The 19,758-nt window shown below is 49.4% G+C and overlaps 6 protein-coding genes across 6 annotated transcripts; 4 read left to right on the top strand and 2 right to left on the bottom strand.

The window, feature by feature from the left end:
* Window positions 1–319: 319 nt before the first annotated feature.
* EMWEY_00012680 (hypothetical protein, conserved) lies at window positions 320–3,494 on the top strand (the record flags this gene model as incomplete). The annotated part of the gene is made up of 9 exons (XM_013483064.1): window positions 320–1,154; window positions 1,303–1,521; window positions 1,641–1,741; window positions 1,866–2,050; window positions 2,192–2,294; window positions 2,449–2,568; window positions 2,819–2,909; window positions 3,029–3,171; window positions 3,381–3,494. The coding sequence occupies 9 exons, from the start codon at window positions 320–322 to the stop codon at window positions 3,492–3,494; spliced, it is 1,911 nt and encodes a 636-aa protein (XP_013338518.1).
* Window positions 3,495–4,897: 1,403 nt separating this feature from the next.
* EMWEY_00012670 (hypothetical protein, conserved) lies at window positions 4,898–5,744 on the bottom strand (the record flags this gene model as incomplete). The annotated part of the gene is made up of 3 exons (XM_013483063.1): window positions 4,898–5,076; window positions 5,175–5,288; window positions 5,480–5,744. 3 exons carry the CDS (start codon window positions 5,742–5,744, stop codon window positions 4,898–4,900), a joined length of 558 nt encoding a protein of 185 aa, XP_013338517.1.
* Window positions 5,745–7,029: 1,285 nt separating this feature from the next.
* EMWEY_00012660 (hypothetical protein, conserved) lies at window positions 7,030–8,231 on the top strand (the record flags this gene model as incomplete). Its single annotated transcript, XM_013483062.1, has 4 exons — window positions 7,030–7,153; window positions 7,604–7,715; window positions 7,848–7,947; window positions 8,043–8,231. 4 exons carry the CDS (start codon window positions 7,030–7,032, stop codon window positions 8,229–8,231), a joined length of 525 nt encoding a protein of 174 aa, XP_013338516.1.
* Window positions 8,232–9,805: 1,574 nt separating this feature from the next.
* EMWEY_00012650 (peroxisomal membrane protein, putative) lies at window positions 9,806–11,975 on the top strand (the record flags this gene model as incomplete). The annotated part of the gene is made up of 7 exons (XM_013483061.1): window positions 9,806–10,485; window positions 10,593–10,672; window positions 10,774–10,847; window positions 10,987–11,139; window positions 11,244–11,370; window positions 11,514–11,612; window positions 11,767–11,975. The coding sequence occupies 7 exons, from the start codon at window positions 9,806–9,808 to the stop codon at window positions 11,973–11,975; spliced, it is 1,422 nt and encodes a 473-aa protein (XP_013338515.1).
* Window positions 11,976–12,502: 527 nt separating this feature from the next.
* On the bottom strand, window positions 12,503–13,178 carry EMWEY_00012640 (40S ribosomal protein S15A, putative; the record flags this gene model as incomplete). Its single annotated transcript, XM_013483060.1, has 3 exons — window positions 12,503–12,662; window positions 12,805–13,037; window positions 13,137–13,178. The coding sequence occupies 3 exons, from the start codon at window positions 13,176–13,178 to the stop codon at window positions 12,503–12,505; spliced, it is 435 nt and encodes a 144-aa protein (XP_013338514.1).
* Window positions 13,179–18,293: 5,115 nt separating this feature from the next.
* EMWEY_00012630 (hypothetical protein, conserved) lies at window positions 18,294–19,667 on the top strand (the record flags this gene model as incomplete). The annotated part of the gene is made up of 1 exon (XM_013483059.1): window positions 18,294–19,667. One exon carries the CDS (start codon window positions 18,294–18,296, stop codon window positions 19,665–19,667), a length of 1,374 nt encoding a protein of 457 aa, XP_013338513.1.
* Between the last annotated feature and the right edge of the window lie 91 nt (window positions 19,668–19,758).

Below are 19,758 nucleotides of genomic sequence, written 5' to 3'. Positions count from 1 at the left end.
ATGCCCTGGCCATTGTGCTTACATCTTCGATCACTGTGCTACGTTCCGCGTAAACGTAGCTGCAGTGGTCTCCGCACAAATAACTGAGCAGGGATTGGCTATTGAGGATTTTGGGTGGATTTGGTAATTCTTTTGGCAGCATCGAACGAAAGTATGCGAGTCTATTTCACAACACGTCATTTGGTGATGTTTTAGGTTTGCTTGATTAAAGTAACAGAACGAAAGACATCTGGCTCTTTTCTCCCCATACCCATGGCATTGTAGAACATTTCTGCTACTCTGCTGAAGGTGGAATCTAGCCTACACCGGTTCCTTACCCATGAGTGCTGGGTGGGGAAGCGGATTTTCACCCCGTGATCACGTAATACCCGGCCAAAATGTAGCACTAGAAGCCGCTGAGGCCCTGAGCAACCGTAGCAACAATGCTTTGGACACTTGGGGCTCTCACCCCTCGCGAGTGGGCGACGGTGGCGAGCAGCCCGGGTGGGTCTCCGAAATCAAAAGAGAGCCTCGGAGGAGTTGCATTGTCTCAACTGGATCTCCCAGGAAAGCGGGGTCTCAGCATGTTCAGATTGGCTTTGGAGAAGATCTAGGCTCCAAGAGTGGGGAATCGAGGAGATCAAGTATACCCGAGTGCTTTCAGGCCACCATGAATCGGGCCATGTCGCATGTGAAGTTTGCGAGGGGGCGCTCACGTCGTTCTACATTCCCGCGGGACTCCGTGCTTGCATCTATTCCAACTTTTGATATAAGAGAACGTATGACGCCTGGAACAGCACGGGAGCTGAGACGTATTTATCAGCTGGAAGAGCCGGTGGACGAAGCTGTTTGGTCCTACCTCTCTTGGGTTGCAAGGAGTGAGGGGGTAGCCATGTGTGTTATTGCCCTATGGACTATTTGGTTCTCGGCTTTTTTTGTAGCGTTCTGCCGTGCGTATCCCTTCTCGCAGACGCTGCTGTACATAGACGTGGTTCTTGACTTAATTTACTTAGTCGGCGTTGGCTTGGAATTAAACATTAGCGTTATAGACAGGGAGCGCAGGACGGAAATCCAACATAGGGAAACCATAATCGACCTTCACTTACGCTCGGTTACGTTCTACTTTGATATTTTGTCATGCCTCATATCGCCATTCATGTTTGGAGAGAGTCGACGTATGTTTGGCCCCTCATCTACAGCGAAAACCGCGAGCTAACTCTCATCTGGATAGGAAAAGTATAATTTTAGTAGGCAGTACACTCGGGCACTCGGGCACTCCATTACCGTGTGTTATTTTGGATGTTTGGATCATTGTGTACCTAGGTGAGAGCGCCATTTTATTGTTAATGCTGGCGAAATACGTCCGCTTGCACCGCACCATTTGGTGGCCGCCTTGCACCGATAGGATTCGCCGTGTGCCTTGGTTCCAAGTAATATGGCTTATTTTCATTCTTGTCACCGTCAACCATCTTGTTGGATGCGTATTTTTCATGGTTGTTGAAGCTCAAGACCTCTGGGAGCGCCATGTTGCGCTGCTTGACCGTCAGTTGCCACAATGCCCTCCAGGAGGGTGTAATCCCTCGTGCGGTTCTTCCCTGTTTGTGGCTTTGTCTTCATACATAACTCAAAACCAGGACTATAGTATGAACTGTTTCCTGCAGCCCCCGTTGACGAATATGCATTTAGCTACGCTTACGGCATCAACTTTATACACGGACAGATATCTAAAGCAGACATTTTATCGCCCGAAGAGCTCATATTGGTGAGCGGTTCAGCTTTGTTTTATACTCCCTAGTCCCTTGAGCGTACAGCCGTCGACAGGAGGCTCCTTTAGTACCATGAAGTAAGATAAACAATGTGCCAATGTGCTGCTGGCCCTTCTTCAGTATTGCATCGTCGCTCCCTTCGGCACCCTTATTTCTGCCATGGCCTTTGGGGAAATCACGGTTTTCTACCAACGGTTAAACCTTCTTGAGGGGCAGCACTCCGACGATATGGCCTTCTCGACTGAAGCCATGCGCATATTACGTGTCCCTGCAGAGATGCAAAAGCGAGTGGATCAATACTTCCGGTAGGTAGAATCGTTCAGAATATATGCGATTTCGATCAAGTACGATGTCTGTGGGCCTCTTTTAAACTGACTGGTAGCTTAGGCCGTAGCACCAATGAAGGCAGCAGCAAAACGTGCGCGTGTTTGTTTTGGCTTGCGCAGGTATGTCCACTCTAGCAGGGACACATTTGCTCTAACAAAGCTCATGAGTTCGTTAAATGAACCTTTGTTGGAGGAATTAAAACTGCATCTGTACAAGGGTCTCGTCAGCAAGGCGAATTTTTTCAAGGCATGTTATATTGCACCTAATAGTAGTGGAGCCTATTTCTGCCTGCAGAATGTGTGCCTGCTGACAAGTACACAGGCTTCCCTAGTACACCGCGATTTGCATGTTTGCAATGTGGATTCTGATTTTTCAGCACTGTGACCCGGAGTTTACTAAGCATGTCGTAATGAGACTTGAAGACAAGATCTACTCTCCAGGAGACTACATCATTCGCGCTGGGCAGGAAGGAGACTGCATGTTCTTTATTATAAAAGTATGTACTTCGTCCTCCACCTTTGACCATTCTCGGCTTCATTCTTTTCTGCGTGTAGCGGAGTGGCACAAGCTTTCCTGATGCGAAAAAGAGCTTGGGAAAACGCAATGAACTGTTGCTGATGTGGCGGCAAACAGCCTGTAGGTCCTTAATTTGCCTGTGCTTGCATCTTTCTTCTAGTGGACCCTATTGGCTAAAATCGTCGCGTTAATTCAAACCGAAGGTTGTCGTACTTTCCTGCGTGGTTCAGGGCTACGTAGAGGTTCTTTCCGCTGAAGGTGACGTCATCATGACTAAGTCTGGTGGAGATTACTTTGGAGAGCTTGCCCTCCTAACAGTAGGTGAGCTCTGGTACATTCGGAGTTGGCTGCCAAAAGTACGTTTTCCGATGTTACTACTTGAAGACGTACAACCTGCCTCTGCTTACATCTTTCTTATTCTTTCTCACGCTGTGCACTAGGCACCAAGCGATCGGCGACAGTGAAAGCAAAAACATTTACCGCATTGGCGCGGCTCTCCGCTGAGCACTTTGACGAAGTACTTGTTCGATTTCCTCACGAGTTAAGGAACGCATTTAGAGGCTTTGATTTGATGGCTGGAGAAGTAAGCAGACCTCGTCACCGAACAGCAGCTACCAAAGAATGGAAGAAAAACAACCCTGCCCCACGAGATAACATAAGAGAGCACATAGTGCTTATAGGCCATTTGGGATTGAGCATTTACTCTTCAAACACCTAAGGCTTCCACCGAAGTCAGCATGCAATAGTTCCGAAGACATGCTTGCTCCCTGTCAGTGTGTGCTTCCTGCGTAGGACCTTGACTCAGCTTTTGAGCAAGCACAAAGACGTATTCACTACCGATACAGGCTTATAAAAGGCCTCGATCCACCTGACTTGCCAGAAGAGCGAATCCAAGGGCAAGAATGATCCAATGCTTTTTCCTAATGTCCCCGGCGACGATACCCTCTGTGTACAGTTTGTATTCTCAGAAGAGCCGTTTAATGCAAGTGGTGGCGCATCCCTAAATACCTGCACTGCCATAGGTTTTGTAGTACCAGAAGAGATTCCAGTTGTTAGACTCGAATCGCTTGACCACGTCGACGCCACAGCAACGGAGCCGAACTCGAGGATTGTTGACGGTAGAGGTGATGCATTGGCCATTCGCACCTCCCGCCTCAGTAGATGTCCCATATTGCGCCAGACACAGCTTGTCGCCACCTTACCAGTAGCTATCTCACTAGAAATAAGGGTGGAGATGTTCTCGCAGGAGCTCCACTGGCTCTCTACCGATGGCTTTATGGCTTCCCAAGATGCTAGTTCTGCCTGTCCCCCCTGTAGCCTCCAACGAAACTCTTGACATGTTTATCTCTGTGAAAAGTAGCTTTTACTCCGCTCGCCCCTTTTGGGAAGACTAAGCCAGTTGGAGAGTTGGCAATCGTGTTTTGGTACTGCCATTAAGGCGGCACACCCAGCAGGCAATGGGTGTAGCAGGCTCAGTACACCAATCTAGTTCAATTAGGGGACACACGAGAAACTGTCTCCAGTTGGTCGGACACAACCCTTCATACTGATGTGTGAAGGTAAGTGCAAATTACCCTTCACATATTTTATTATCATGGCAAACTTCATTCCTGACCCAGGGCACCATTGCTGCGCTGCATAACCTCACATGTTGCGTTAAAACGTGCCAACTAACTGTGGGGCGCCAAAGAGCAAACGCCAGTTCCCTTAGGGGGCGAAATGCACGGTTCGAAGTGCACCTCCCTGTTGTAGGTATATGTATTATCAGGAAGCATAGTTTCCGGTTACGATTGCGAGGTAGGGCCTTCCAGCAACCAGCTTTTAGCATTGTCTCTGTGTGTCAACTATTTCCTGAACTTGTTCTAAATATGCCATAGATGTAGATTTTCGGGTATGGCTAACGCTTTCTCATCAATGCAACCTGCATTGTGAGCCTTCACTGGGGGCCACTGTTAGATCCCATGCGTGCTTCATTCTCTTACTGTTTAGGGGAACCTGGCTGTTGTAGCCATATAGAGAATTTTAAAGTATATATATTTGAGGTGAAAGGACCTTCCAGCAACCAGGCTTAGCATTGTGTTCGTCTGCCGACTATTTCCTGAACTTGTTCTAAAGATGCCAAAGCTGTAGATGTTCGGGTATGACTAACCCTTCCTCGTCAATACAACCTGCATTGTCAGCCTTCACTAGGTGCCACTACTAGCTCCAATGCGTTTTTCACTCTTTAACGGTTTACTGGGACCTGGTTGTTGTAGCCATACAGAGGATTTTGCAGTAAAGATATCTGAGGTGAATTTCTAGCTCGCAGTCTAGCTCCTTAGTATTCGGAAAAAGTCTTCTTCTGTCACCTGTGACGACCTTCCACGACATGCATGTGCAAGCATTTCTCGAAGCTCCTCGTCCGACAGCTTCTCCCCTAAGTCGACAGAGGCTTTCTTCAAGTCGTCCCAAGTGATGACATCCTTTCCATTTGCAAGCGCCAAGAAACCTGCACATGCGCAACGGTTCTATTGCTGGGTAGTTTGTGAGTTTATGTTGCAGTCCACGCAGGTGACACCCACAGATATTGTACCAGTCCCTCCTCACCTTTGCTGAGTTGCTCTCGAGTGGGCTTTTCGTTCATTTTGATTTTCATAATTTCCAGAAAGTCATTATAGTCCAGCTGTGCCAAAGAAGGTTGTCCAGCACCTTGAGCCGCTGCTGAACCACAAACCGTGTTATCGAAAGACGCATCTAGCAAAAAATTATGTCATCTGCACCACTTCCCCTCCTACGGTTGTATGGGGCATTTTTCTGCGGTGTGGAACGCTAAATGCTTTTTGACAAGATAGAAGCTCTGCCAGAGCTTCAACCTTGTCGGGGAAGCTGTTTGCTTGTTCTTGTACGCTCACTGTTCCTCTGTTTGTCCATTCCGTCAGTGCTTCCCGCGTACTTCTTGTTTCTTTCTACCTCTGCTATCAGCCGCTTGAGCTCGTCTCTCGATGGTTCAAAGCCTAGGGCTCTTAACGCCACTCTCACCTCCTTGGCATCAATGGTCCCTGTGCCCTCGACATCGAAGAGGTCGAATGCTTCCTTTATATCTGCTCGTTGTTGCTCAGTTGGCTCTAGCCGGGGCCTTCGAACTCCCTTTCCACCCTTATTTTTTGCATCCGGCATTTTGGCAAAAGACCTAGCCTCAGGCGGATAAATAAGGTTCTCGACTGCTGTATAGCAGGTCGTATGTGTCGGATCTCAAAGATATTAGAAGCTATTTTCAGATCTAAAACGGTCCTAGGCTGCCGGATCAGGTGCCATCAACGAATTAACATGAAAAACTCCATGAGGATTTGCCCATGCAAAACCTCCAGTTTCACGCCAACAGCAAGTTGGGGAGTGACAGGCCGTATTCCCTAGACTAAAAACATCCCTTCCACAGTAAATTATCGAGAATATTTCTAGGGTACCTAAGTTCTGTATTTTCCCCTCTAGAACAAGTTAACGTTGATACCGTGGGGTCACTCCAGGGACAGGCGATAATCTGTGTGGAAGCATGCCTTGGGCAGCAGCTAGATCTCCCTCAGTGGCAGATGCTTCGAGGAAAAGACACGTTCTATTCCCTACAGGCATTTAAACAGGGACATGTGCAATGAAGCCACGTCTGCACAGGGATGGTTGATAGTGCACAGCCGCTGCGTTTTCCCTCCTCTGGCACGACGGATTGCCTCAGTTCGAACTCAAAATTGTTTTCTCTTCCGCAGCAATTGAGACAGATTTCCTTCCGAATCCACATGTGCACTGTCACGTGAGTGGCTTCAACTGCGAACGATGCTGTCTGCTAGTCCTTCGCCGTGCGTTGGGGGCCCCAACCAGTACCCGCAGACCACCAAACCGCAATACCTTGTCTTATATTTCACTCTAATGGCCAGCCATCCTTTTCAAGCCGATTCAGTGTGATTGAAGTTGTTTTTTTAAGCAACAAATCCCCTGAATTGTTGCAAGGATAGTGCTAGGACAATCGCTTACTTGATAATTTTAGCTACCGTAGCGCGCGCTGGTTGGAAGCGAAAGGGAAGCTCATCGGCGAGTCCCGAGAACAAGGATTTTTGTCTTTTCCCATTGAACTTTAGGAATATAGCAGTGGTCTACCTACAGGTCCCCGGCGTCTCTTGCAGTGCGAGCAGCCCAACGTTTGTCTCGGCGATCAAGGATTCCCTCTTTTCCGGGTCTGTTGAGGAACGACCGTTTGCCTCCTTCCTACTAGGACCACTCTGCTTCTAGTTTTTCTGTGATTAAAGCTGAGAGGCCATAAGCAGGAGAGCCGCTCGTGGCTTCCTAGACTGTAGAGCTGCTGCTCACCAGACGCCGGCTTCGTACTCGTTCGCGTGCGGCAGCTGCATTAAATGCTAAAATTGTGAATATTTTAGTATGACCAGCTGTTACTGGAATAAGTATTTTGGTGGAAATGTTGAACGAGTACGTGGCGGAGTTCCACAGCCTTCGTGCGGAACTGGAGAACATGCTAGACAGCGCTGCATCAAGAGGAGATTTATTTGTAGCAACAGATTCCAAGCTGAGGGAAATGAAAGGCAAGTTTATGCAGCACTTCATGCAGAATGCTCGTGATTGTTCCGCACGCTGAGCGCAGGTGGCTGTTTATGGGGCATCTGCTCGTCTCTCTGACTGTGGAATATGAGTATATTTAATTTCATGCATATGTACGTTTACTTAGAAGTAGCTTTCAAAGTGGGCGTAATAGAGCTAATAATAAATGTTCACTAATTTGAGGCACATGTCTATCAGTTATAGAAGAAATTAACTGCCAGAGATAACCAGTCATTATTGCTATAACAATTGCTGGCAATTGAGAACCCAAATTAGACGAAACAGCCTTGTCCAGATGTCCCTAAGACGCCAGGTGTGCAACATCAATATGACTTTATCAGTTGCATGGTGAGATTTGGTGTGTACTTCCGAATGAAACTTTGTACTTCACCATCAGTGGAGGATCATAGATGAGAGTTTTCGACTTTCTGCAGACTGCCTCGGGGCATTTGAAATGGAGCTCAGTTCCATGCCTCCAGCTCAACGGAGCAGCCATCTAAACCAACTTCAAACATTCCGTGATGAGTTCTCCAGGCTTCAGCGCAGGTTTGTGTTACGCCTGCAAAAGGATATGACGCGTGCTGGCAGTGTAGAAGTTGAACTGCGGTTTGTTGCCCATTTCCCATCTTACCTGATCCAGTGATATTGCTTGCCGGTGACGGTTGTTGTTCGTTGCAGGTGCCTTTTCGCGACTAATCGTGGGCACGAAGCATCAGCGTCCGCAGAGCTAAAACGCGGGACCCAAGCACTTGAAAGGCTGAACAGTGCAAATATTCAGGTAAAGCTTTGCCCATTCCGTGCGTGGCATTGCTCGCTACGAAGAGAACGCATAAACCACATCAGCTGTTTGCGAGTTGGTGTGTACACGTGCAGCTTGGCAATGCGCGGAAACTCGCTGAGGAAACCGAGGAGGTTGGCGCGAACATCCTGTGCAACTTGTACATGCAAAGGGAAAGCATCCAGCGCGCGAATCTCCACGCAGAGCAGACAAATTCAAGCCTACGCGAATCAAGTTCCCTAATATCGAAGATGGGAAAGTGGTGGAGCGGTTTGATTGGATAGTGCAGCAACTGTGCAAAGCTATGCAGTGCTTTTCCTTTCTTCCCCGAGAGTTTTGCTTATATGCCTTCACCTGGGATGCGGCTGTGTGTGTGTCTCGGTCTCAATCAGTGCGCTGAATCGAACCGAATGCGTGTGTTATCCGTTCCGTACCATTTTGGAGGCTCTCTTGTTCCCCCCCAGTCGCTCTAATTTGGCCAAGTGCTGCCTTGTAGAGAGCCATGAGATGCCTAAAAGTGAATACAGTTACCCCTTCAGGGTGTACCACGCCAGTAGTGTTCCCAAGGCGCAGCAATCGTCCCGCCGCTGGTAGTACACAGGATACTTTTAGCAGTTGGTGGCCAATGGTGGAAAGACTGACACAGGACTGTAATATAAGTGGTTTACTCCCCTGCACCGGACTCGGCCTCATTCTTTGCATGTTGTAACTTAAGATACCATGATGGTGTTGCAGAACACGAAATATTAGAGCCGTTCCGGCAAGTTAGTGTAATTGTACATGCAGGATACAATTAAACAAGCAGCATCAAGCACTATGGCTGCAGGGTACATCTCTTGAAGCAAGGCAGCTTGGGTTAAACAGTCGTAGGTTGGGTAACTAGTCGTCAGCATGTACACGTGGCCACTGCATTGAATACAGTTAGGGCACGTGGCGGGGAAGTTTACGTTTTAGAGGGGGAGCTTTGCGTACTCTCCGGTGACTGGCTGTTGGCCGGCGTCGTACCTACCGAGCGGTCCAGTGAGGCCAGTGGGGAGCAAGTGACACAAACTACATCCGTAGACCGGTGGTAAACTCTGGTTACGAATATGAAGAGGCGTTCTGAAGTCTAACAACCGAGGTAAATGATGTGCTACCATGCGCGGAAAAAAATGCGCATTCGAGCGAGGTTGCAGGACGCTTACGGGATAACTCTTCAGATTGCACAGATGAGCAGCGGAAGTGTCAAGAAACCAGTTGATAAACCATCTACTTTTACGTGTTCAGTTGCTGTCTTTGGGGTATTTGTATTGGAACCAAGTGAGTGAAATGGGTGGGCAACACCGGTGGTCACCATTGGCGTAGTCGGCAGCCACACACCCAGTTACACGCAGTGAATGTCCGTCCTGCAGGAGGAAGCCTTCGTCTTTTTCATTCAAAGGCAGCTGTAGTGCTGTCTTCACAGCTGAAATTTCGATGGAAAACAGCCTGTTGTCTAACACGGCCAGACTGTGGAGGCTCGTTCTCTTGCCAAGCAGGTGCTTTCCGTTCAGCAAGGAGGCGGACGACGCGCTTGAATGTTGGCCCATCGCATACTCAAAACATTTGGCGTATCGTGTGTTGAAACTCCAGCTGCAGAAGAAGTTTGTGAATTGTCTTGCTGGTTTTCGTGTCAACTGTGAATTGGGTTACAACCCTAAAAAGGGAACCCCCAACATTCCCCGATTCCATCCACAGTGTTTATAGCCAATAATAGCGATAACATTAAGGAAGGTTGAAGGAAGAAACACCGTCAGCGGCTCAGCCCTGAACATCTGCTCACGAAACTGTGACTCCAACGGCGTAAGGACGGAAAGTTATAACGGCACGTGCTCCAATGATGCACTGCAGCTTACCAAAAACGGGAGAATTTCAATCCCTTGAAGCAGTGGATGAAGAAGTCGAAAATATGCCAGTGTTTGTATCTCCAATACCAATCCACCCAATCTCCACCCTCGCCAGGGTTTCAACAGTAGGTGAGCAACTTGCCTCAACGGATCCAGAGGCACTACTTCCCGCATGGAAGCGGCAGCTGCGGCGTTCAAAGTCAAACGAATCAAGAAAACGAATCCTACACTTTCTCATCCCTGGAGTCAACAGGAATGCCACCTCGGGACAATTGGATTCAAATGATGTCGATGGCCATTGGATGACCCAGAGCGCTAACAACTCTTGTAAACTGAACCGTGCTGACGATGCTGCAAGCGCAGCAGCTCTAGCGGCAGCTGTTGCTGCCACTGCATCACCGAGAATGAACGATGCAACCCACGCATTGCTTCATACGGTGGCTGGGGCAGCTGGGGCCGTCGTAGCCATGGCTGTAGTTTACCCTCTTGACTCGCTACGTACCATCCAGTCCGTCCAAGGTGGATCCGCCTGGGACGTTACAAAGCTTCACCTGCGTCACGGCGGTTGGAAGCGGTTATACCGGGGGATGAAGGCAGCTCTTGCAGGTGTTATTTTTAGCTGGGGCACGTATTTTTTCGTCTACACCCTCGCAAAACAAAAGGATAAGAACCGGTGAGGTTCCAATTGCCTATTGAAATATGTCAGATGTGTAAGCTTTTCTCACCGTCCTAGACAAATTTCCTTTTAGCGTAAGCGTTTTACTTTTTATGCCACAGCAGAGGTCCAAAAGCCAAGACGGGCACAAATCTTCCCATGGCGATCGGTGCCGGAATTTGCTCCACTGTCATAAGCAATCCCTGTAAGAGTTAAATAATTCTGTAGTAGGGTTTTGCAAGCATGCATTCTGCATAATGAGGAAATGGGCAGATGCTTGAAATGCTGTAGATTGAAAATGAACAGGGCTGCGTTCTCTTGCAGTTTGGGTGGCCAATACTCGCCTTAAGGTAGACTTCTCCGCAAATTCCAAACAGCAGGTAAGTTGTAGTGTGTTCATTGGCATCCACAACAACTTATCGATGCAATACTGTACGTAGAAGCAACCTTGGCCAAGCAGCTCAGCCGTATGCACCCCTACACTGCTTCCCCGAGTGTCTTTTCTTTGGATAAATTCAGGGCATCTTCAAGATGCTGATAGAGATACTGCGCAAGGAAGGATTTCGTGGATGGCTTGCGGGGATTGTGCCGGCCCTAGTTCTGGTGTTAAATCCTGCCATTCAATTCACGCTATACGACCACTTGCGAGCTAAACTGATGCAGCTAAAACAGGTTCGCTTGTAGCCTCCAGTGACAAACCAAACCTTCAATGTCTACTGCCAGTTTTTACTTTGCAGTCGTCGTCTAAGTGTTTTTTGGGGTTGCTGTCGTAACAGAGATGGCGAACCGCCTCCCGAGAGCCATCCTCGAATTCACTCAGCAGCCAGCACAGCAGCACAGGATCCCTTGTTTCCGATAGGATGCTGCGAATCCGCGTTACACCGGCTGAATCGTTCCTCATGGGTGCGTTTCCGTCTCATAGGATCTTATATGTATCTGCATCTAGACATCCGCCTAGTAATGTTGTGGCCCACCACTTGCGCTCCATGCAGCACAGTAGTATCCCGTTCGAGAGTGGGGTTGACAACTGGTCTGCGTTGGCTTAGGACTAGCCGCAAAGCTGGCGGCGACTCTAGTAACTTACCCATATCTGGTTGTCAAGACGCGAGCACAAAGCAAAGTATATAACGTTAAGGACTACTCATGTAAGCAAGTCTTTGAAGTTGGCAGAATTTGCCAGGTCTGCTCTGGTGAACGGCAAGGTGCGGTGGGTACAACGGTAATTTCATGACTGTCCAGCACCTGGCACGGCATATGCTATTTTCAGTTACTGTGTATACTTCTCTGCGTCTGTCGCAGCCAGCGTGCGGAGTCTTATCATGATCCTCGAGACGGAAGGGCTGTCAGGCCTCTTTGCTGGCCTGCCTTCGAAGCTAACGGCCACCTTGTTGTCATCGGCGATAATGTTCACAGTGTATGAGCAACTACTCCCCCTAGTTGTTCTATTGTTTAGGTCGCTTAGGGTACCCACCTATCGTAAGAGAGATGTCATCACACAGTCGGACTAACTGAGCGGCGTACACGAGGCAAACAGGTCACCCGATTCCCCAAAGCAGCTTACATAGTGCCCAGGAAATCCTCGAGGAGGGAAGGAAGAATTGATATGCCCTTTCCAATATTGGAGAACTGCCAGCGATTTCTACGCTCGCAAGCGCGTCTGTCAGCGAATGCTCGTCGCCGGTTTGAGCATGCATTCGAAATAAGTAGTACAGTACGCCACCAACGCAGCTAAATACTGCAATATCCACCAACAATCACGACTTCCGGGCTAGGGACAGTAGTGGGCGCCACGCCGCCCGCAAGAATCTTCTTAGTGTCTTGCTCAGCAAAACGGTCCTGCCCGTTGCAAGTTGCATTCGTGATCTACATTCAGAGTGTGGTGGAGCCAACTAAGGAAAAAGGATAGGTTCAAAGCTTAAGGTAATTCCTGTCCACAGAAAACTTCCACAAAGCGCAGCGGCGGCAGTAACCCACCCCATGCCGTAGCTGCCGGGGGGCGCAGTCCAATGACAACGCCCCTTACGCACGAGTTAACTCAGAAGAAGAACCCCAGGATCTTCCCTCCGGTATGCTTTCTGCGGGCTTCCTCATGGTCCATGATGCCGTACGCCGTCGTCAGCACCAAGTGCCCGAACTGGCGAGAAGGCAGCAAATTGGAGCAGTATTTCTCAATGTTCGCTACTGTCACATCGTACCTGAAGGCGTGCCACACAACAATGTGCCGTCGCTCAGCTGCGGATGCCTGTTCAACAGGAAAACAGTGCACTTCGGAGCATACTCTCAGAGTACCAAGTAGGACTAACGGTAGCGATGGGCTCTGGACTTAAATGAAGTTACCTCGGGCTGATCACGCCGCACTTGTTGATGCGGCCCAGCAAGTCCACCACAATCTTCTTAGAGCGATGGTCATCAACAATCTCGAATTCGCCGATGTAGCCACGTCTCTGCATGCACTGCAGAAACTTGACCACCACCTTGCTCGAGGGCCGAATAAGCACCTGACGGCGTCCCCGCTTCTCTGCGTTGACGATCGTCTTGAGGCAGTCGGCTAAAACGGACATGCGCACCATCTGAAGCAGCGAAAAAGCAAACACGCACAAAAGCATTGTTTGATTCAACTAACAGAAATGTTCGAGAATTACCTCTATACACAATTCACAAGACCTCACGGTGGCAACGAAATGTTCATAGACACACAAACGTGCGAGCATGATCTCCCCTCGACTAGAGGCCGTGGCAAAACTGTTGCCCATGTCTTTCTCAATCGCAGTGGAGACCAGTACTGCAGCGCCCTTCCAATCTTCGATACAACTAATCCCCCGTATATCCGGCTGTCGTTCAAAGGTCCCGAGCTACAACCCGCAAATGCACTCTCCCCAGCCCCATCGTCCCCATGGGATGACGCAGCAAAGAAATGTACGTGACATTCACAAACAGTCCGCAAAGACTCCAAACAAACATAATCTGACGTGATTTCTATCGACAGAAGTCACAAAACACCCTAGAACAGTCTGGTCGACAGCACATCTGCTGATCAGCAGCGCCCCTCTCAGGGGGCCGGCATGATTGCCTACGGCTCAGTGACCTACTGCTGTGCACGTGAAAAAAAGTAAAGTGGCTCTTTATAAGAAAATCGGCAGCTGAAATTAGGCGTAAAATGAAAACATGCAAGTACCCCACACTTCCGCAAAGCATGCCTTCGGCTGATCTGCGAAAACCAGGTGATTAAGATCCGTGAATCACACTTGCCTTCACTAGTTCATTGATAACGAGAAGACGCACGTGCGAAGGCCAGACCGCAAAAAGTTTACTCGCTCATAAGCCTGCTACGCCATGTACCGCAATGGCTTCATCACAGCCAATTCAGCCCCGTACGTGGGGCGTGAAGTTGCACCCCGCAACCGAACTAAATATGGGGCTTGACGGTTGGTTAGAAAATAAATTCCCATTATTGCCATAGGAGAAAATCATATTTTTGCGTTCTGAATAATGCAATTGGGCATGCAGAGTTTTGAGCAGCGCTCATTCCTTCCCGTGGCGCGCACGCGCACGTCAGCATTCTTTTGTGTGTTTTGTATGGGGCGGGTAGCCTTTTGCAGGACCCAACGAATTGCATTTTAGGCCGAAGAGCATTATTTTAATTATTTTCAGAAAGTATGGCACCCTTCATATTTCCAGTCGTCCTGCACAGTGACCCATCCCCCTATGGCTACGCATCTCGGCTTGCAGCGCAATTCAGGGATCCTTATCCGAAGACTACTATGAATTGCAGTAGACGCAAAAAGCCTATGATGGTAGTTCCACAAGTGGGAATGACCTTATTTCGCAATCGCCAAGGCGTCCTGAGCTCAGCTCGGAAGCGCCTGGCAGAGGCTCAAACGCCTGGGGGAGGCGATGCGTCCTGCCATTTGTTGGACAGCACCTTAATGCAGTTCAATGTGAAAGAAAGCCAAGTATACAAAAACGCAGAGGCCCTCTATGCTTTATTTACAAGCAGTGTATATAGCTGTAGGGAACGTTTGCTAACCGCCTGTTTATCAGTATGTGTTGATAGTAGGTTTGGCATGTTCAAATATACCTTCCAACATCATATGAGGATTGGGCATCTGATATACCCTCACTCAAGCACCTCTGACCGTTGTATGGCAGCATCTGCCTTTAATATGGCTGGGTTTAAATCCCTCGTTTAGCTTTGCAGCCCAGGCGACCGTGGGCGATGTTTGCTGCGGCGCACACTTCCCTTCCGTGCAGGAATGGCCCCAGCATCTATTTAGCGAGTTGCTTTTGGAGGCTGATGAAGATCTGGCTGTGCTGATTCTGCACCGAAGACAACTTTCAGGCCTGCAAAATCCGCTGGACGCTGGTGTGCTCGGGCATGAGGTTTCGATGACGTTGCTGTGTTTGCCGCTTCAGCTATTTCTCGCAAATACCGGTACAGAAAGAAAATGGTGGCGCTCTGTGGCACTGCAGGCTATCCAGAAAAGAAAAGCTGTTGTGCGGGGGGTTTAATTCAGGTCACCCTAATTACAGTATGGAAACTAAATACCAACGAAAGAACCGGAGCACAGGGAATGGGAATTTTTTGCATTATGAAAAGGCATTAATTACAGAATATTTGAACAAAACTCAATCTCGAGCTGAACGGTTCCCACCAGTGCCTGCAGCAGTTGCCGAATAGACACGGATGATCTGGCGATGTGCGCTACGAACGAACGATCCTCCGGAAGGCAATAGAGCCGACCCCTTCAGCTTAATTTCCTTGCGTTCTTTGGTACTTACGAATTGAATCAAGACTGCTGAGAACATCGGTCTTTTCCGGTTGTGTTGCTTCACCACGACGTTGGTGGCCCCTTATGTCGATTTAAAAGGCGAGCATTAAACGAAGGACTCTACAAATTGAGGCCACGTAGAGGTCATACGCCAACGTATTGAAGCGAAAGGGAGCAGCAAAATATCCTGCCCGTGCGGTGATCTTCTTCGGCTGCTCGAAGTCCTGCTTGCGAGGGAGAGCTGGCGAATCCACCAAGCATCGGAATTTCACCTATCGCCTGTTTTGAGGGTAAGGGCTGAAAGCTGGTTGCCGCAGTCTTTATTCTGTCGTTCCCTTGCACCCTCGTGATGCTGCGTGCTGTACACAAAAGTGGCTGTTGACGCTAATATGCGGCTAGCCTCCAAAAGCCAGATCTACCGTTAAGTAAACCAAAGGTGTAGAAACTAGGGATGCCGGAGAGCAACGACTAGAACAGTCCATATTTATAATCCAAACCCTTTGTGCACAAGTGAGTGAAATAAAGAATTTTGAGGTGTTCTCCTGGTGTTAAGAGCCAATACTGAATCAGTGTGTGACTGCGTTCGGCTGCTGCACAGTGATTTGTTGTGGCTATATTATGGCTTATGCTTCGTCCGGTATCAAGATATTCCGGTCGCTACAGCAGCGCGTGTGGCTCATTGTAGAGCTTGAGGACATGTTCCGTTGCATGGGATGGAGAGACTGAACTTGATTCAGCTTGACGAATCTCCTAACCATTGATCTCGTCTCCACCTGGGGAGGGGGATCCTGATCAGTACCCATTGCACACGAGAAGTGAAAGACTGATATTTGAATGGAATTGGGGGGGGGGAATTGGGAAAGCTTTGTTTCTGTATGTAGTATATTTACTTGGAAGCGTTTTCGGTAGTGCTCACACCCGTGAAGGCTGCGGCCAGAATGTAGGAACGCGGTCCATTACCCTGCTCCCGGTGGGCGGGAGGAAAGCAACAGCTTAAAGCTTATAAGCTTCGCTCAGTGAGAGGCTCTCCTGATGTGCGGATAGCACTAAGAGCTCCTGGAAATCACTCTAAACAATGCAATGCTACTCGGTTAACAGATGTCCTCGACTTCTAGTCAAAGGGCATCATTAGCTGACGAAACAAGCAAAAGTACTTGACATGAAAGTTCTCCAAAAGTACTAGACCTACTCTCCAGCCACCAGAATTCCATGTAGCAGCTGCACAAGGACCTCGGGCTGGTGAGGAGATGAGGCAACCTCTCATATGTTGCAGTACTCCTTGCTTCACGTTGTACTGGTAACCTCAGGGGTAAGCATGGCCAGGCCCCCTGCTGCTGCACGCACTAACGCCTTGGAAGATTGTTAAACAATTCCTTTGGTCTCAGTAGCAAGCCAGTGCTCAAGTATAAATACTCGTGCCAACTCCAGACAGGCCATGATCCAGATCACGCCACAGGGTCCTCCACGGCTACTCGAAAGGAAGCCCATACAAGGAAGTACTCTCACGAATTGCACGAAGAAGAGTGACACGAGGGTATTTATGGGCGTCAATTTGTGTCGCGGTAGGCATGACATATTGCAGAACACTTCCGGTTCCCTTCACAGGGTTCTAAAGAAGGAGAGCATTTTTCCCCGAGCGGGGAAGCAGTAGTGCCCAACACTTCACTGAGCTCGGAATGTGAAAATAAATTTGGTTTATGCGGAAGAACAAGAAAACTATGCACGAACGAGATAGGACAAGATACTGTCTGCCACAGTGCTAACAAGGCTCCTGCTGCCTGTGAGAGACCTCGCGCCCAGCGCACGTGTACAGTCCCCAGTTCTATTTATGTAGAGAGCTCTTCGCCTTTTTAGTTGAAGTATCTCGAATGCTTATATGCTGAAGGGTTTTATACACGACTTAACTAGGGTTCGCACCTAATGTGGGACTAATATTTTAGTGATATGTAGTGGCTGGAGGAACAAGCGACCTACCAGGAGGGTGTACCTCCCACCCACCCGTTCGTGATGCTCAAAAGCACCCAAGTGCACTCTCGCTAGAAAAACTGCATTTAAATGACACGACGGGGTTCGTTAGACTCAATTTATTGAAGCGCTACCCTCCGTCGGCGCGCTCTGAAGTTGTTTACTCTTCTTCTCTCAATTTGACGGTGCTCTTTGCCGCTGCCTGCAGGGTGCAACTACTGTCCCTGAGCAGCCATTGAGGGACATAGCTTCTCCATCTCCAACTTTGTAGAATTGTCTTTGAAGCCTGCATTCTCCAGGAGCTTCCTCCCAACTGAACATTTGGGTCCGGGGCGCCGGAAACGTATCTGGAACCGCCCCGGGACATCTCCCGACCGCTGTGGACTGCCAAAACGAACGCCCGAGCTTGGCAAGTACCAGAGGATCACTGTGCTTGCGATTTGCATGTTACCTTCCCCTTGACCAACTTGTCTACTCTTTTTTTCCGTCAGACACAGTGCGGCGCACTGATCCTGTCTCACTTGGATTACAGTCCCCAAGGAGCGCCCCCTCCAGGTGAGGTGAGGATAGAGGGAGCCCACATTATAACAAACACGATTTGCGTACTACACTAATGCAGCATAAGCTGGCCGTGAATCTGCGAAGGCGAACTAATTTAGAAACTGGCATTGTTCATGACTTGGTAGACGTGAACAGCGAAGTGGGCTCGGAATCCAAGCGTGAATCCGAGATAGAGGGTTGATTTTGCCATCTTCAATAGACTGGATGGGCAGATATGGAAGGATGAACAGCTGCCGAAGGAGTGCTTTTCCTGGTTTCACCTGAACTCTAAGTTGAATTCTCATTGAGCGACACTAAGGCTACACTGTTCACTGCACATGAAAAGATATTATTGTTCTCTTGGCAGCTCCTTTTTCCTGCAGATAAGCTAAAATGTACCTTGAAACGCTCCGCAGGTGCAGGTGCACGCGAATGGTGCTTTAGTGCGACATGTTAACCAACTCCCGGGTGTGTGGTGTCGCAGGCATAGGCTGTAGGGCCGTTGGGTCATTTCAAAAGTGAGCGTCTGCTTGTTATTTCCCGACAGACACGATGGCAGTCTTCAGGTCAGGCGCTAGGTGGGCGGACTTGTCTGTTGATTCATCCAGTTGCAGCAAAACCGTTCCCGGAAGCACTGCACAAGCTGCACTTCTATTGCAGGCCGAACAAGCCGAGCAATCGTATGCCCCAGACGGGGCTGCTGCCCTCCCTGAGTTCGAAAACAGTCAAGCAGGAATTAACCTGTTTTTAAAGGAAGTTGATCTAGGTGGGGAGGATTCCAGCAAAAACGGAAACTCTTCTGGCCCAGGAGCAGAGCACGTAGCGGCTGCGTGTTCATCAGACAAGCCAGCCTCTAGCAAGCCAAGCCCCGAGGAGGACGATGGAGTCGCTGCGAAGATGCCTGGGTTCAGGGGGTTGCTGGTGAGCGTTCCAAACGACGGGGCTAGTGCGGGTGCAAGCGACGACGCCTCTAACGCTGGCCGGCGCGAACGGAATGCGGCTTCTAAGATAAGTGAGACAGCTGCGCTTACGCCAGCTAAAAGAAATAGAAGAGCCTCTGGAGCCCCCGACGGGATTTCGAATACGGTTGTTGGAAATTCAGAGGCGCCCGCAGAAGATGGATCTGCATCACCAGCTGCTCCGGATGGGATGTCTCAGCGCTTCGCTCAAAGTAAAAGGCGCAAGTCTGCTTGCTCTCGCCGTTCTGCAGATGGTTATTTCCCTGAGAGAATCGCCAATATTGAGTCTTCAGTCATGTCATATGGGCAACAGGGGAAACGCCGTAGCGCGAGGGGGAGTGACCGACACCGATCGGGTGGGACACGCAGAGCCTCTGAGGGCCAGCCCAATGCTGGGCTGCTGCTGCAGATGGGAAATCCCGCCTTCTTGCAACTGCCTGGTCTCGTGTCCCCCATGTTCATGCCAGCTGCACTGCCACCAGGGACGGTAGTCCCCCTGACAGGTGTTCTCCATCCACAAGTAGTGAAAAAAGCAAAAGAGATGGTCAACACCAGCAAGGAGCAGCAAGAGCAGGAGGATGAAGAGGAGTGGCAACGGCGTGAGTGCGCGAGAATGAAGGATATAGCTATCGGGAAGGCTACTGCAGGGTACCGCAATTTTCTCAAGCGGGTGGGAACGGAGCGCCGATCAGAGGGAGACCCGATGACCCCAGATGCCAAACTGCGATGCAGCAAAGCCCAGTTCCAGCGAGCCTACCAAAAGTGGAGGAAACAGCTGCACCAGTATGACAACATCTTGGACGAATCATCGATCAGCACGCCGTCACCAGCCGAAGCGCAATGTCCAACCGTGGAGGTAGCAAATGCAGAAGACGGAAACGGTGGCCTACCAAAAGATGCATCTGATCAGCAGGCCTTAGAGGCAATCCTGGCTTTCAACAAGGAGTGCGAGCTAGCAGGTTTGTAGCTCAACGGGGCTGTCATTACGGCCTTCCCGGAAGGGAATTCCAGTAGGCGTTTTCGTATAGAGCAACAGGAGAGTTTGTGTATGGTGCAGC

Source organism: Eimeria maxima, genomic scaffold (assembly GCF_000499605.1).
Source record: "Eimeria maxima Weybridge genomic scaffold, Emw_scaff92, whole genome shotgun sequence".
NCBI lineage: Eukaryota > Apicomplexa > Conoidasida > Eucoccidiorida > Eimeriidae > Eimeria > Eimeria maxima.
Note: the sequence above shows the minus strand (reverse complement) of the source record. Positions and strands in the feature narration are given on the sequence as shown.